Source organism: Micromys minutus, assembly GCF_963924665.1.
Source record: "Micromys minutus genome assembly, chromosome: 16".
Taxonomy (NCBI): Eukaryota; Metazoa; Chordata; class Mammalia; order Rodentia; family Muridae; genus Micromys; species Micromys minutus.
In genome coordinates, this window is record NC_137985.1 from 51,035,150 (window position 1) to 51,049,014 (window position 13,865).

General features: G+C 45.1%; 1 protein-coding gene across 2 annotated transcripts in view; it reads right to left on the minus strand.

Moving 5' to 3' along the window:
• Positions 1 to 1,047: 1,047 nt before the first annotated feature.
• Positions 1,048 to 13,865, minus strand: part of LRRC49 (leucine rich repeat containing 49) — a 96,106-nt gene continuing 83,288 nt past the window's right edge. For both annotated transcript variants that reach the window (XM_080930399.1, XM_080930398.1), the window contains 3 exons: positions 10,804 to 10,913; positions 6,569 to 6,722; positions 1,048 to 1,564 (listed from right to left, as the gene is read on the minus strand). In XM_080930399.1, the coding sequence (XP_080786525.1) occupies positions 1,361 to 1,564; positions 6,569 to 6,722; positions 10,804 to 10,913 (468 nt within the window). In that variant the 3' untranslated portion in view covers positions 1,048 to 1,360. The remainder of the gene's footprint in view (positions 1,565 to 6,568; positions 6,723 to 10,803; positions 10,914 to 13,865) is intronic.

The window sequence follows — 13,865 nt, forward strand, 5'->3', positions numbered from 1 at the left end:
AGGAATACTTATTCCTCCCATTTGTTTAACATGCCGTAAGGTGACTCCATCTTCCTGCCTGGTAGTCACTTGGCCAGGTTACTGACCAGCTCAGATGGAGTCTCGGGTCTCCATCCAGGTCAGGAGTAGATCCCATTCTCTTGACCAGACGGAAATGACTTTCCTTTAATGGGTCTATAACACAATGAAGAAATAAGGTTCAGGTGGGTCCCAAGCTAGGGAGGCAGAAACTCAGATACCAAAATGCTAACCCAGCTAGCAGTGTAAAAGCCTATGTTCAGAAACAGCATAGTAGCTGATCAAGCCGCAGCAGTCCTGGGTTGGAGAAGCCAACAGGGAGGTGGATCTTTCTTGGCACTGCAGTAGCAGCACTCAGCTTTCTCCTAGGACCCTCTGCCTGACTCTGTCTTACATCTCCTCGTTCTCTGGTATCTGGTGTTTCTGCCGACACAGTAGCTTGTAGGCAGAATCTGAGCACATTAGACAGAGCTCGCTTGTTTACTGGTAAGATTGGCTCTCCAAGGCTGTATCATCCATTTCTTATCAGAATGGACCAGCCCAGACCCTCATTGTCTTATTTATCTGTTTGATTTTCTGAACTTAAAAACTAGATAGAGTCTTTCATCCTTAATATTTCTGAAGAATGAGCACATGTGTGCCTATTAAATGAGACCCACACTGGCCAATGACGGGGAAACACCTTCAAAAAAGCACATTCCATATATGCTTCATCAGACATTCTCTCCGGAGTCCTTAAGACCAAACATCCTCTTCCTGTGCTCAACTATCTTCACACTTTCAGCCCACAGTGACTGAGGTACCCGAAAAGTCACTTCCTGTGGACATAGGTGAACACCAGGGATCCCACCAATAGGAGACGAACATAGCCACACAACAAACTGGACTTTTTTTTTTTTTTTTTTTAACTAATGTATTTATTTTTTCACTCATAAAAAAGAACATATGCTTGGCTTTGAAATCATGACATAAAATAAAAAAGCAAAAGCAAAAGAGAAAAGTCTCAGCTGGAGGCTGGTAGAGGCGTCTCATGCTAGCCCCTCAGCACACAGCGTGCTTGGGACTGGGGCAGGCACACCAGCCAGAGCAGGAGCTGAAGAAGCGTCTCTCACCCAGCAGCCGGGCCTCCTCCAATTGCTGCTTGGTTTCCCAAGGTTGTGTGGTCAGCATGCGTGGGAAAGAGCCCCCTCTGTCCTGCCCCTCCTTTCTCAACCGTGCAGGAGCGAGGCTCTGGCGCCGCTCTGTCTAGGATGTGCGGTCGTGGTGATGTCTCATGTCTAACCTGCATCTTGCCAAACTGTAAAAAAGTTCCAGTTGCCTGAGTCTCAGGGAGGAGCCATCCCTACTTCTGGTCGGTGATCTGCTGCAGGCAGAGCTTCATGTAGGAGTCCTTGCTGCGGATCTCTATGACAGCGTCCCTGACAAGCTCAATGAACATCTGTGGCCACAGCTTCTGCAGAGCCTCGTGTTTCATGTTGATGGCTGTGGCTTCCTTTACCAGGTCTTCTACGTACAACCTGCAGAACTTCTTCTTGTCCTTTATTTCCTGTTAAGAAATATTTACATTAAGTAATAACTAATCCAACAGTCAAAACAACAATTAACAGAACCAGAGAAGCTTGAAATAATTTATTCTGCATCCCCTTTGCTCTCCTGTTCTGCTCCTTTAGGGTGGGAATTCCTTCCCAGCAGCTCTTGAGACAGGGTTCTGCCTTGGTAGGCAGCAAATAAGGGCTCACTTTCCAGTCTCCTGCCTTGGCTGAGCATGGGGCTTTGCAGAGGTGACAGTGATGGGGGGGGGGGGTGATGCTGAACATTCAATTAGTCTAGGGTTAGCTACTATCTGCATAATCCTTTATATCATACTTTGAGTTTGAGTTTACTTTCTATATAGAGAAACACAGAACATCACACTACAGAGTAGACTCTTTAGGCAAAGTTTGAGAAAAGTGCCAAAGAGGAAGAAGAAATATCACAAGCCTTGGACCCACACTAGGCCGTCACCACAGAAAGAACAACATTCTTGCTTGGCTTTTGGGTCTGGCAGTCTGAAGGTGAGAAAGCTGCTTCTACACACAGCATGGTGAGTTTGGAGCCAGAGGACATTTGTGTATTCAGTTCCAATGTCATCAGGGGTTCTAATAAAGACATTCTTTTGAAGTTGGGAGTATAGCTCAGTGGTAGAGGTTTTACTCTAATGTGAAGACCCTGGGTCTGTCTATCTGCCTGTCTGCATTTAGTCTACTCTTGTTGTTAGAGGGAAAGTTGTTGCAATGCATGTGATGATGAGACCTATACCCTATGCAGCTTGAATTGATCACGGTAGGAAGGCTACGTACTGACAAGAAACCTAAGAAAAAGATCTATTTAAATCTCAAACTCAAAACACAAAATTTCTAAGATGAGTCACATTAATTATCATTGTTGAATGAAATAAATGGTTACTCAGCAGTCTACCAATGTCTAGAGACGGGACCTGCAGTAGGCCCTGTGCCATCTTCAGGAAGCATGGGAAACAGAACCTGGGCCGGCACCCAGGAGGTCACAGCTCTCCAGGTGGCTGTCAGAAACTCACTATTCAGTCCTGGACAATTGCTGAGCTTCCCGTCTTCCTTCTTGTCCACGAGATCTAGATTCTGTAAAGTCCCTTAAATCTCCTTTAGATGAGGCATCAGAATGGATGGATGTTGCCTCAAGCAACAGGACGTCTGAAGAAAGGGACTGTTTAGCCTGATTTGTGAGCAGCTCACCTCCGTTAACTTCCCCAGCCCCGAGTGCACAGGAGAGGCTGAGCCCTCTGGCTGCTCTGCTCTAAGTGATTTTCAAGATGCTGTTGCTGGGTGGAGGAGGAGAAACGCTGGGCTGTGAGTCAGGAGACAGTGATTAAGGGACTTGGGCAAGGTCTCCCAGGTAATAAGTGGTGATCAGGGCTCAAGGCCAAGTCTCCTGACAGCTAGCTTGGTGTTTGTCCCAAAGTATCACGTGGCTTCGGATTTTTTCTTTGCCTTTGAGCTGTCTCAGGATAGGAGCCCACATCTCCTCATGTTACGTCCTCCTTGCGTTTTTATTGATCAAGCCACTTTAATCCAGACTTTGTTTGATTTTGCTGAAGCCATTTTTATTAAAAATGACCTTGACTGTCAAATTTATATATATATAAAAATCTTCCTGTATAGTTGGTTACTTGAGGTGTTCAAAAGTCATATCTACCTAACCATAAGGTCTCCTTCAAAAAAAAAGAACTTCAAAGTTTAAAATTTTATGCCTGAGCTTTTATTTGACCTGGAGTTGATTTTTGTTGTGCAGTGTAGATGGGTTCAGTATGTTTCATGCAGCAGACTGCCCCCACTGGTAATGGCTGCTGTCTGCCTACATCTCCCCAGTATGTGCAATGTCATCTGTTGTCCACAGTCTGTATTCCGGTCTTGCCATACCTGCAACCTTATTCTGGTTGGTTCTTGTCAACCTGACACAACCAGAGATATCTGGGGACAAGAAACTCACTGAGGAGTCGAGTCTATCAGACTAGTCAGTCGGCAAGTCCGTAGGTCATTTTCTTGACTAATGGTTGCTGTGGAAGGGCCCAGCTCAGCTGTGTCACCCCTGGGCTGGTGGTCCTAAGTGGCATAAGAAGGTAGGCTGAGCAAGCCATTGGGAGCAAGCCAATAAAGAACACACCTCCATCCTTCTGTTCTGTTCCTGCCTCCATTTCCCTTGAGTTCCAGCCCTAACATCCTCGGAAAAAGAGCTAGCAGTGATAAGCCCAGTGTTTCAGCACAGCAGACGCCTGACTGGACACACAGCTTATCGCAGTCAGCTGGTACCTGACGAAGCCCCTTACTCTTGTATACTTAAGGTCCAGTGCTGTCCAATAACATTAGGATTAAAGAACTCACAGATCTGAGCTAGGGCTGCCTTGTGAAGATTTAACACTTAATAGCAGAGAATGCTTTTTCTATGAACATAAACTTTTTTCCAAATCTTCTTCAGTTACCTGCAACAAACATCCAGTTTCCCCAACTGAGGGCATATGTGTGTGTGTGTGTGTGTGTGTGTGTGTGTGTGTGTATGTATGTGTGTGTGTGTGTATGTTTGTGTGTGTGTGTGTATGTGTGTGTGTGTGTGTGTGTGTGTGTGTGTGTGTGTGCGTATATGCGCACGCTGAACCGAGAGGTCGATGCCACGTGCTCTCTTCCGTTGCACTCTTCTTTACTGGGTGAGGCAAGGCTTCCCTCTGAGCTTGGAGCTCACTGGTTCAGTACAGCTAGCTGGCCAGGGAGCTCCAGGACACTCCCTGCACCTCTGTCTCCTCAGTGCCAAGATTACGGGTGGGGCGTGCACTACCACACCAGGCTTTGTACACTGGTTTGGGAACCCAAGCTCTAGCCTTCCTGCTTGCAAGGCAAGCACTTTGCTGAATGAAGTGTCTCTCAGTTCCAGTTTAGAAGTATTTTCATATCCATCCCCACAGTGTATCAGTTTATCATTACAGTAAATGGTATCCTATTTTAAATTTATTTTTACACTGGCTATAAGGAATGTAACCCATTTAATGTTCTTCTGTATTCTGCCTGATATTCATTTCACCCCTCCTTGTGTGTGTGTGTGTGTGTGTGTGTATGTATGTGTGTGTGTGTGTGTATGTATGTGTGTGTTTGTGTGTGTGTGTGTGTATGTATGTGTGTGTTTGTGTGTGTGTGTGTGTATGTATGTGTGTGTTTGTGTGTGTGTGTGTGTGTGAGTGTGTGTGTGTGTATGTATGTGTGTGTTTGTGTATGTGTGTATGTATGTGTGTGTGTGTGTTTGTGTGTGTGTGTGTATGTGTGTGTGTGTATGTGTGTGTGTGTGTGTGTGTGTGTGTGTGTGTGAGTGAATGTAATGCCCACAGACACCAGAGGAGGGCAGCAGATCCCCTGAAGCTGGACCTAACCGTTTAGCTAGGGATGGAACTGGGTCCCTCTGCAGGAGCGGCACCTGCTCCTCACTCCTGAGTGATCTCTCCAGCTCTAACGTGGCGTTTTAAAGGATTCTGGTATCTAAGTATCTGGCCTGGATCTTCTTTTTCTAACAATTTGGTGGATTTTACAGTCAATGCTGTGTTGTCTACCTTAAAACAAGAGTTTATTCTTTAAACATTCCTTACAAAATAAAAGTTAAAACTCGGAAGGACTTATTTTTTGAGATCACTTGACTTGGTAGCTTCCCCATGAAATTGTCCCTGTTTGTGTACAGCAGTTTCATAGTTTCTAAAATTCTTTCATGAGAATTTGTATATTAGACACCTTGCCCTTCACTTCCGTTTTCCGGCACAACCAGGAAGTCTTTATTAGTGGCTCAGTCTCATCTAAGCTGACAGCTTCCTCTAAGCACTGACCGTTTTCACATTTGACTCTGTTCAACTCCAGAAACACTGACTGTGTGTATGCATGAGACCCTCAGCCTGTGCCCTCGGCAAGTGCTCCACTGAGCACTCCAGACCTCCCACACTAAAGCAGAGGCTGAGCATCCTTTTGTGCTGTAGAAACATCGTGAGATGAATTGTCCAACAGTTTTCAAGCTGTAACCTACAGGCTTCTATGGATTCCAAAGGCTTCAGATTGAGCAAGGCGGAGGGAAAGGGGAAAAAACAGAAAATCAACGACGTTCCAATGAAAGGAAGTGCTGATGGAACCACCACAGGGTGCTCTGAGGTGCAATGGCTTTACAGCAACTTCTCAATACAGTTAGGAGCTGCCAGATAAGCACAGGAAAGCCACCTGCCTGTGCTTTTACTTCTAATTTATATATACATCTCTCTCCCTCTCCCTCCTCCCCCTTTCTGTCCCTTCCGCCCTCCATTTAGAACTCTATCTAACTTGTCTGAGGAGCTACAGTGATTTACACAGCTCACACACACAGGCACCCGGCACGTCGTTAGACGCAACAATCAACATGTCTGCCCTTTCTTGCCCCGTGGTCTTCCGTCACTGCACAAATCGGCTGCAGCACGGCTCTCTTGCTCTTAGGTGTACAGCATTTTCAACTGTCTGCTGAGTGTCCAAAGGGCTGGTACTGCAAACACACTTCCTGCCCTGTAGCTCTGGGTCCCGCAATGCTGTATCCCTTCAGTGGACCTCCCAGAAGTTGTGCTGTGAACACACACTGGCCTAAGAAACTCTGCTGGGAACGAAGCAGCCGCACAGTGACGTTAGGGAGTCCATGGTAAAGAATGAAGCGCAGAAACTAAAACACCTCAGGCCAAGCCTGGAACCCTGTAGCAGAGATCCTGCTGAGTCCTCTGTTGCTCGGGTACCAGCTGGACAGACACCCACAGAAGCATCTCTCTTTTTTTCTTAATTTAGACAGATCAGGCCTGTGTGTCCTATTTTGGTTCAGATTTTTGGCACGGAGTGCTTTCAGGATGCTTTTGTGCTGAGATGGAAACTCTGGAGCCAGAGCTCTCCTCTTAAGCCTCACAGCCTGTCTCTGCTGGTGTCCTCGGGTTGTGTGAAATGACCTCCAGCCCCACATGTGTGGACAACAGGGACATCAGACCCACAGGTCCACGTACCTCCAGCTTCTCGTGGTAGAACTCTCGGGTGGCGTAGTTGAGGGTCGCGCGGTTCGTGTTCTCCCCGATGAACCTCTTGCTGTCACTGGTGTCCTCACAGAAGATGCCAGGCTTTTTACATTTGCTCTCCAGTAGATAGCGGAATTGTTTTTTCCTGCAGGACACAGTGAAGGGACTCAGAGTTAGAGATGAGGATGCAAAGGTCATGCACAACTTTTGCTGACTTCAGAGGCAGCGAAGTCTTTATTGAACACCAGATTTCTGAGTTTGAACAGTTACTGTTCCATCTACAGTCTATGTAACTATAAAACATGTTAGTTTGCTCACATAACCTCGCGCAGCTCTTCGTTCTTTTATCCCCTGCATTGTGTTCCTAGCTAGAACATCAACTTGGGTGTGGAGTTAGTTTTAGCAAAAGCAGACTGAGAGCAGTAAGAATCCGAGGAGGCATCTTACCACCACAAGGGCGACTCAGCGTCCTGGAGCTTCATAGAGCCGCCTACCCACAATCCCAGGCGCTGCACCTCATCTCACAGGAGCCGCCTACCCACAATCCCAGGCGCTGCACCTCATCTCACATGAGCCCCTCCCAGCTCCAGTCCCAGTCTCTGCAAACTCCTAACAGGGCTCTATGGGGGGACCGAAGACTGACAGCAGAAATTAAAAATTTTTTAAAAAATTTTCTAACTTAAAAGTACAGTGGGATTTTTTGAAAACTGGAGAAGTATAAATTTTGAAGAGTGTAACAAGATAGTCTACAGCTCATGATTCTACACATTATTTAGTGTTTGCATTTGACATATGTCAAGATAATTGTAATTCCAATGATAGAACGGAGGTCAGTTGTGATGCAGATCACAAGTCTCCCTGCCAGTCCTTTCCCAGTTTCATAAAGAGATGGCGACTCGCTGTAGATCTATATTTGTCCTTATGCCCTCCCCCTTTTACTGACTTTCTAAAAATTAAAAAAGCAATATCCACACACATTTGATATCACGTTTTAAACCCTTAAATGTGCAGGTGTCAGAGGAGGTCAGCAGGGAGTGTTGGGTCCTTGGAGCTAGACCATGGAAGTTTGTGATCTGCCGACATTGTGCCAGGATTCGAACTCCAGTCCTCAGGTCAGCATATACTCTTAACCACTGGGCCGTCTCTGTGCCCCTTCTATAAGGTTTACTAGACTTTAAAATAGAAAGCTCCATTTATATTAAACGTTTTTTATTTAACTTTCTTCTGGATTGTTTTGCTGTTCTTTTTCTAATCTTCTGAAATAAGTATTTAAATCATTAATTGCCAGCCCTTACTCTCTCTAATGTGTGAGTTCAAGGCTCACATGCTTCTATTTAGCGCTGTATTACTGATCCATAAGTCTATCAATGGATTTTCTGTATATTTCGGCACAAGGTGCCTGCATGATTTCATTAGGAAATTCCTTTGACTTTATGGGTTATCTAGAAATCTGCCTCTTTTCTTCCAAATGCATAGGCATTTTCTAGTCAGCCTTTTGTAACTGGGCCAAAGCTTCACTGCATCTGAATCTCTGGTCAGATCCCAGAGGCTCTAACACACAAGCTCTAATTAGATGCACTTCCATAGTTAGTATTTCAGTTTGAATTTCTTCTTCAATGCAAAAGGGGTGAACCATGTGCGAAGTCCAGCACAGCATGAAACGCTGCAGCCCACAATGCTTCCAACCTAAAACTCAGCAAGAAAGCACTTCCAAGTACTTTTTAAAACGAAGAATTGTTTTTAAAAAAGAACAATACACAGAGAACAGAACCTAAAGAGAATCTAAGCAGTGCACACATGTATGCCATTTAAAAGATCTATATGCTTTAGCACAGTATTGGCCTTTATTCAACATTTATAGGTAACCCCGCCCCAAAACAAACCAAAACCCCCAAATCAAAAACAAATATTTTAAAATCCAGAGTCTTTTTGAGCTATATACCCTATTCTCACAAACTGGAGCCTACCACACAAGTGTTCTGGAACTTTCTAGAACATCACAACATGCTCTAGTTACATTTCTTTGCCGTGACAGAAACTGACTGAAAGCAACTGTGGGAAGGAAAGGCTTTATTGGGTTACACATGTAGGTCACGATCTGAGGAACGTTTGCATACAGACTTGAGATAGGACGCATGGGAGCAGGAGCCGTGGGAGAGCGCCACCAACCGTGGGAGAGCGCCACCAACCGTGGGAGAGCGCCACCAACCGTGGGAGAGCGCCACCAACCGGCTCACTCTAGCTCAACTAGCTCAACTGCTTTCTTACATAGCGCAGGCCCACTGACCCGGACATGGCACCACTTAGAGTGGGTAGGACCCTCCCAAATCAGTCACCAATCCAGACCACTTCTCAATCACAACAATAAGGACACACCCACTGTCTCACATGGGAAGTGCTACTTGTTCTTACAGCTACAGGTAGGTGGTCTTATTCCACAAGTGGGCATTCACTATTTTGTTATAAACACAAGCCACGATAGAAATCCATGTTTATGTTCATATGAAATCATTTCTAGAATTCTGCTCAGTGAAATGATGGAGTCAAAAGGCACGGCTACAGCAAAGGCAGGCGTTGCCAAGCCGCTATGAGAAAACCCACAGCATCAGCCGCCATGGGTGACAGCACGCAGGCCCCACCTCGCTTTGTGGCTCGTGGTCACACTTGTGCCTCTCCCCACAAAGCTGAGTCATTATCTTAAAACCTGTGTGGTTACAGCTTTGAAAAGAGACGGGCGGCTCTTCTTTTACTTTCTAAAGGTTAACGTTTCCTGTATTCTATGTATGGGCCATTTCTTTAGCTGAGTTTTTGTTACCTTCTAGCTGCACCGAGAGAAGTTTTTGGCTATCTCAGCTCACTAGCGACACTATCTCAGCTCTGGGACTCCCTGGCAGCCATGCTCCCCGTGCTCCCCGTGCCCCGTGGTCACCGCAGGGCCACATGCCCAGGCTCCTAACACTGCAGCCCGTTAGGTCCTGCCTGGAGCATGCTGACGGGCGACTACACTCTGTAAATACAGAGACTGTCTTTGAGTTTAAGGTGTGTTCTCCTCTAAAAACATCCCACACATGCTTGGATACATTTTCCCAATCTGACTTTGGGTATCAGGTTCTGGGAACAGGGTTTGAAATATATCCATTGGATAAGTTATTGAAAATCCTTTATAGTTTCATTTTAATTTATTTCATCTGATTTATGAGGGCCTTTTATTTTAAAGTTATTAAATCTTCTAAGTATTATACAATTCAGAAAAGCATAATTTTTACTGATTTGTCTAAGCTATCATTTCTGAATTCAATACCTCTTCAATATCTTTTGTGTTCCACCAAGTATTTTTTGTGTATGTGCATTACGTGTTAGGGATATTGGACTGTGTGTATGTGTGACTATATGTGTGTGGTATGTATATGTGTAGTGTATGTATGTGTGGTGTGTATGTGGTGTGTGTGTGTGAGGGTGTGTGTATGTGAGTATGATTATGAGTGTGTGTGTGAGAGTGTGTGTGTGCATGTAGTGTATATGTGTGTAGGCCAGAGGTTGACATCTGGATGTCTCCTCAGTTGCTTCTTCACCTTGTTTTATTGAGACAGGCTTTCAGCTTGGAGGCTGTCATTTTAGACAGACTGGTTGGCCAGTGAGCTCCTGGGGTTTTCCCATTTTTATTCATCAGCTCTGGGGTTAGACCTGCGCTGCCACACTGTGCTTCTGCATGGGGGCTGGGGATCCAAACTCAGGTCCTTATGTTTGTTCAGCAAGCACTTTACCCTCAGGATGTTTACACCTCAGAACAGTTCTGTGGGTTGTAGATGGTATTTATATTGATCAATCAAGGGCACTGGAGTAAAATTTGAATTCAGAACCTATCCATTGTTTGTTTATGTTTATTTATTGTTTTAAAAATAAATCTCTTTCCCCATGTTCTAAGCTTAACATCCCCCTACTTATTCCCAAATAAATATATTAATCAGGAAGCCTTTTCCAGTGTTCTCAAATAAAACACATCTTTACCGCCACCCCTCTTGCTGCACAGACAGACCGGATTTTAGTGGTTTATGTCCATCTTTGGCTATTAGACTATAATCACGGAAGAACACTGACTTTGTTCCTTTTAAGTTTGAACAAGGCCAGTCACAAGAGAGGCCTGGGGTATGGTGTCTGCAGGGTGCAGCAGTGGTGGTTAGGAGCTATTTCTAGTACTGTGGTAATCTATAAAAAAAAGGGGTTACCTGGCATCACCCAGAATCGAAATCATGCGGTACTGAGGCAGCTCGGAGGATGCGACGTGTGCTAGGATTCCAAAGAGCCGTTCAGCCATTATCATGTCGTTTTGTGTTACCTGAGAAGAAAGAACAGAGAGGGGTGAAGATGGCATTGCTTCTTTTAGCTCAAGAAAGTACACTTCCCTGGACTGTGGAGGTCTTCACGGTGACTTTGTCTTCCTCAGAGTCTAATTACAGAGGAGATGCTCAAAGGTGACTCCTGGAAGCTGACCAGGGCCCATGAGATAGCTCTGATTTAGAATTCAACATGTGCTTGAGGAAACTTACATTTTTAAAGGATGGCTTCTCTCTCTCGCTCTCTCTCTCTCTCTCTCTCTCTCTCTGTATGTGTGTGTGTGTGTGTGTGTGTGTGTGGTATGCATGTAAATATGGATATGTGTGTGGTATGCTTGTGCATATGTGTGTTTGCAGGTGTTTGTCTGCATATGGTTTCATGTGTGTGTATGGTATGCATACATGTGTACTTGTAGATATGTGTGTATGTGGTTGTGGTGTATGTTTGTGTGTATATGGTATACATGCATGAATGTATTTATCTTTGCAAATGTGTGTGTGTGTGGTATGTATGCATGCATGTGTGTTTGCAGGTGTGTGTATGTGTGATGTCAGAATTCTTCCTCAAATGTCCTTCCATGTTACATTCTGAAGCAGGGTCTGGTCCAACCCCAAGCTGACTGGTACACAGTCTCACTGGCTGTCTTACTTCAGGGATCCTGCCTCTTTCTTCAAGGACTAGAATTACAGGTGGGTGTTTATGTGGATTCTGGGGATTCAAATTCCAATCTTCTTGCTTGCTTAGCCAGCATTTAATCAGCTGAGCCATCTCCCTTTCCCTTAAAGTTTATTATAAAAAGGAATACTAGAGTTTCCTAAATTAGGATAACTTAGAGGGCACTGCCAATAGTGTAGATTCCATCTTACTAAGGTGCTTATACATGGCTTGCTCCTGTAAGGACGATTTTCCCCCTTCCTTGAGAGATGGAATGCTTAGTAGACTAGCAAAGATACCCCTGTGCTTTCTAAATCCATGGCAACCTTTTCCCTATAAGGAATAATATGCCCCAAGTATACAGTCTGAAGGCTCACCCTGTGCTAATCAGGAAAGAACTGAAAAAGTCAGGTGCGGTAACACACATTTGTCATCCTACCAGTTGGGAGGCTGTCACAGGAGTATGTTAACTCAAGGTCAGCTTGTGCTACACAGTGTGATCTTGTCCCAACCAACCAATCAACCAAACAATCCAATAGCTAAAGGCAAGATTTGGATTCATATCTGGGTATATTCAATATAAGATTGGGATAAAATAACATTGTAATTTGATAATGTATGGCTTCCAGTACTTTTTCTGTTTTGGTTTTTTGAGACAGGGTCTCACTTTGTAGCCTAGCAGGCATGGAACTCACCATGTAAACCAACGTGACCTTGCACTCACAAAGATCTAGCTACGCCTGCCCCGTGAGTGCTGGGATTAAAGGTGTGCGCCACCACTTCTAACTCCTTCTAGTACTTTCACACCTATAAATGCTCAATACGCTTTTGAAAAAAAATTGCTGTTTGATTTTTAAAAATTCTATTATCATGACATTAAAGAAATTGTATTTTTAAAAATAATATAAAAACCAGGGTGACCTGCATTTTCAGTACAGTTGGTTTATTTACCCAGTGTAAATAAATTTACTAACCAAGATCCCACATTGTCCACTTAGGAATTTGACACTATCTAGACTGGTTAAGGGTGCTACTGACATCTAGTGCACAGAGCCAGGGATGCCGCTAAATGTTTCATGTGCACAAGGGAAGTGCTGAATGATTATCTGCTCCACTGTCAGCAGAGAAGCTGAGACAGCTCTTATCTATGTGTGCGTAGGCTTGGGGTATTTTTAAGCACAGGAGCCTTCATCATTATTTATTTATTTGGAGAGAGTGTACTGTGTTATGCAGGTGTATGTGTATACATGTATGTGTATGCATGTGCAGACATACAGAGGTCAGAGGGTGATGGCATGTTTCCCAAGCCACTCGTAATCTGCTGGTTATGAGGCAGGTTCTCATTAGCCTGGATCTTATAGGTGCAGACAGACAGGCTGACCAGCGAGCCCCTGGGACTGACCTTTCTCTGACCCACCCAGCTGTAGGGGTCCAGATGTGTGCTGCAGGCCTACCTTTTGCCTGGCTTTGGGGGATCTACCTAGGTTCTCAGACTTGCACAATAGGCACTTTTCAGACAGAGCCATATCTGCACTGCCCCATGGCTCTTGTCACCAAGAGACAGGGTCTCACAGCCAACCCCCTGTCTCAGCCTCACCAGTGTTGGAAGAGCAGGTGTGTTTATTTGTGATAACACAAAAGTGCCTTCTGAGAAAACAACCCATAGTTCACATATAATTCAGTCACATCATATATACACGGCATCAGGGTAGACCAATTCTTCCCTATCTCAGACCTTCGTGGTAAGGACTGCTGCTCCTCAAAGCCTTCCTTTAGCTGGCAACTAAGTTGTCTGGTCCAACACAGTCACCTCGTGGCCAGTGCAGGCCACTGCTCTGTCACTAAAGGGAAACGTAAGTGCAGCGTATATGTATGAAATGGCAAGACTGAGAGACGGCAACTCCTCCAGGTGTGTAATAAACAGGGCTGGTACTTCTGGAGTCAAACTGGAACATTGCGTTGCTTCTGTTTATTCCCTGCACAATTACAATGCTCTTTCTCATGCTAGTTCATCCCACAGCTGGGCGAGCCGCTACCTAGAGCCAGCCAGCACACCCAGCAAGACCGTTCATGAGAAGAATCCTCCACTTGGAGCCCCCAAACCTTTGTGTTTCTAGTGCAGATTAGCTGTGGACGCCCTCCCGCAGCTACAAGCTGTGTGATGCAGAACTGAGGGGCAGAAGACTGAGTACAGACTCCTGAGAGCTCGCTGGGAACTGTGGGGTCATCTCAAAGTCCTAGCCATTCCTGGCTCAGAGGAGGCTGACTGTAGCTCTGGGCCTATTCTGCTTGAGACACA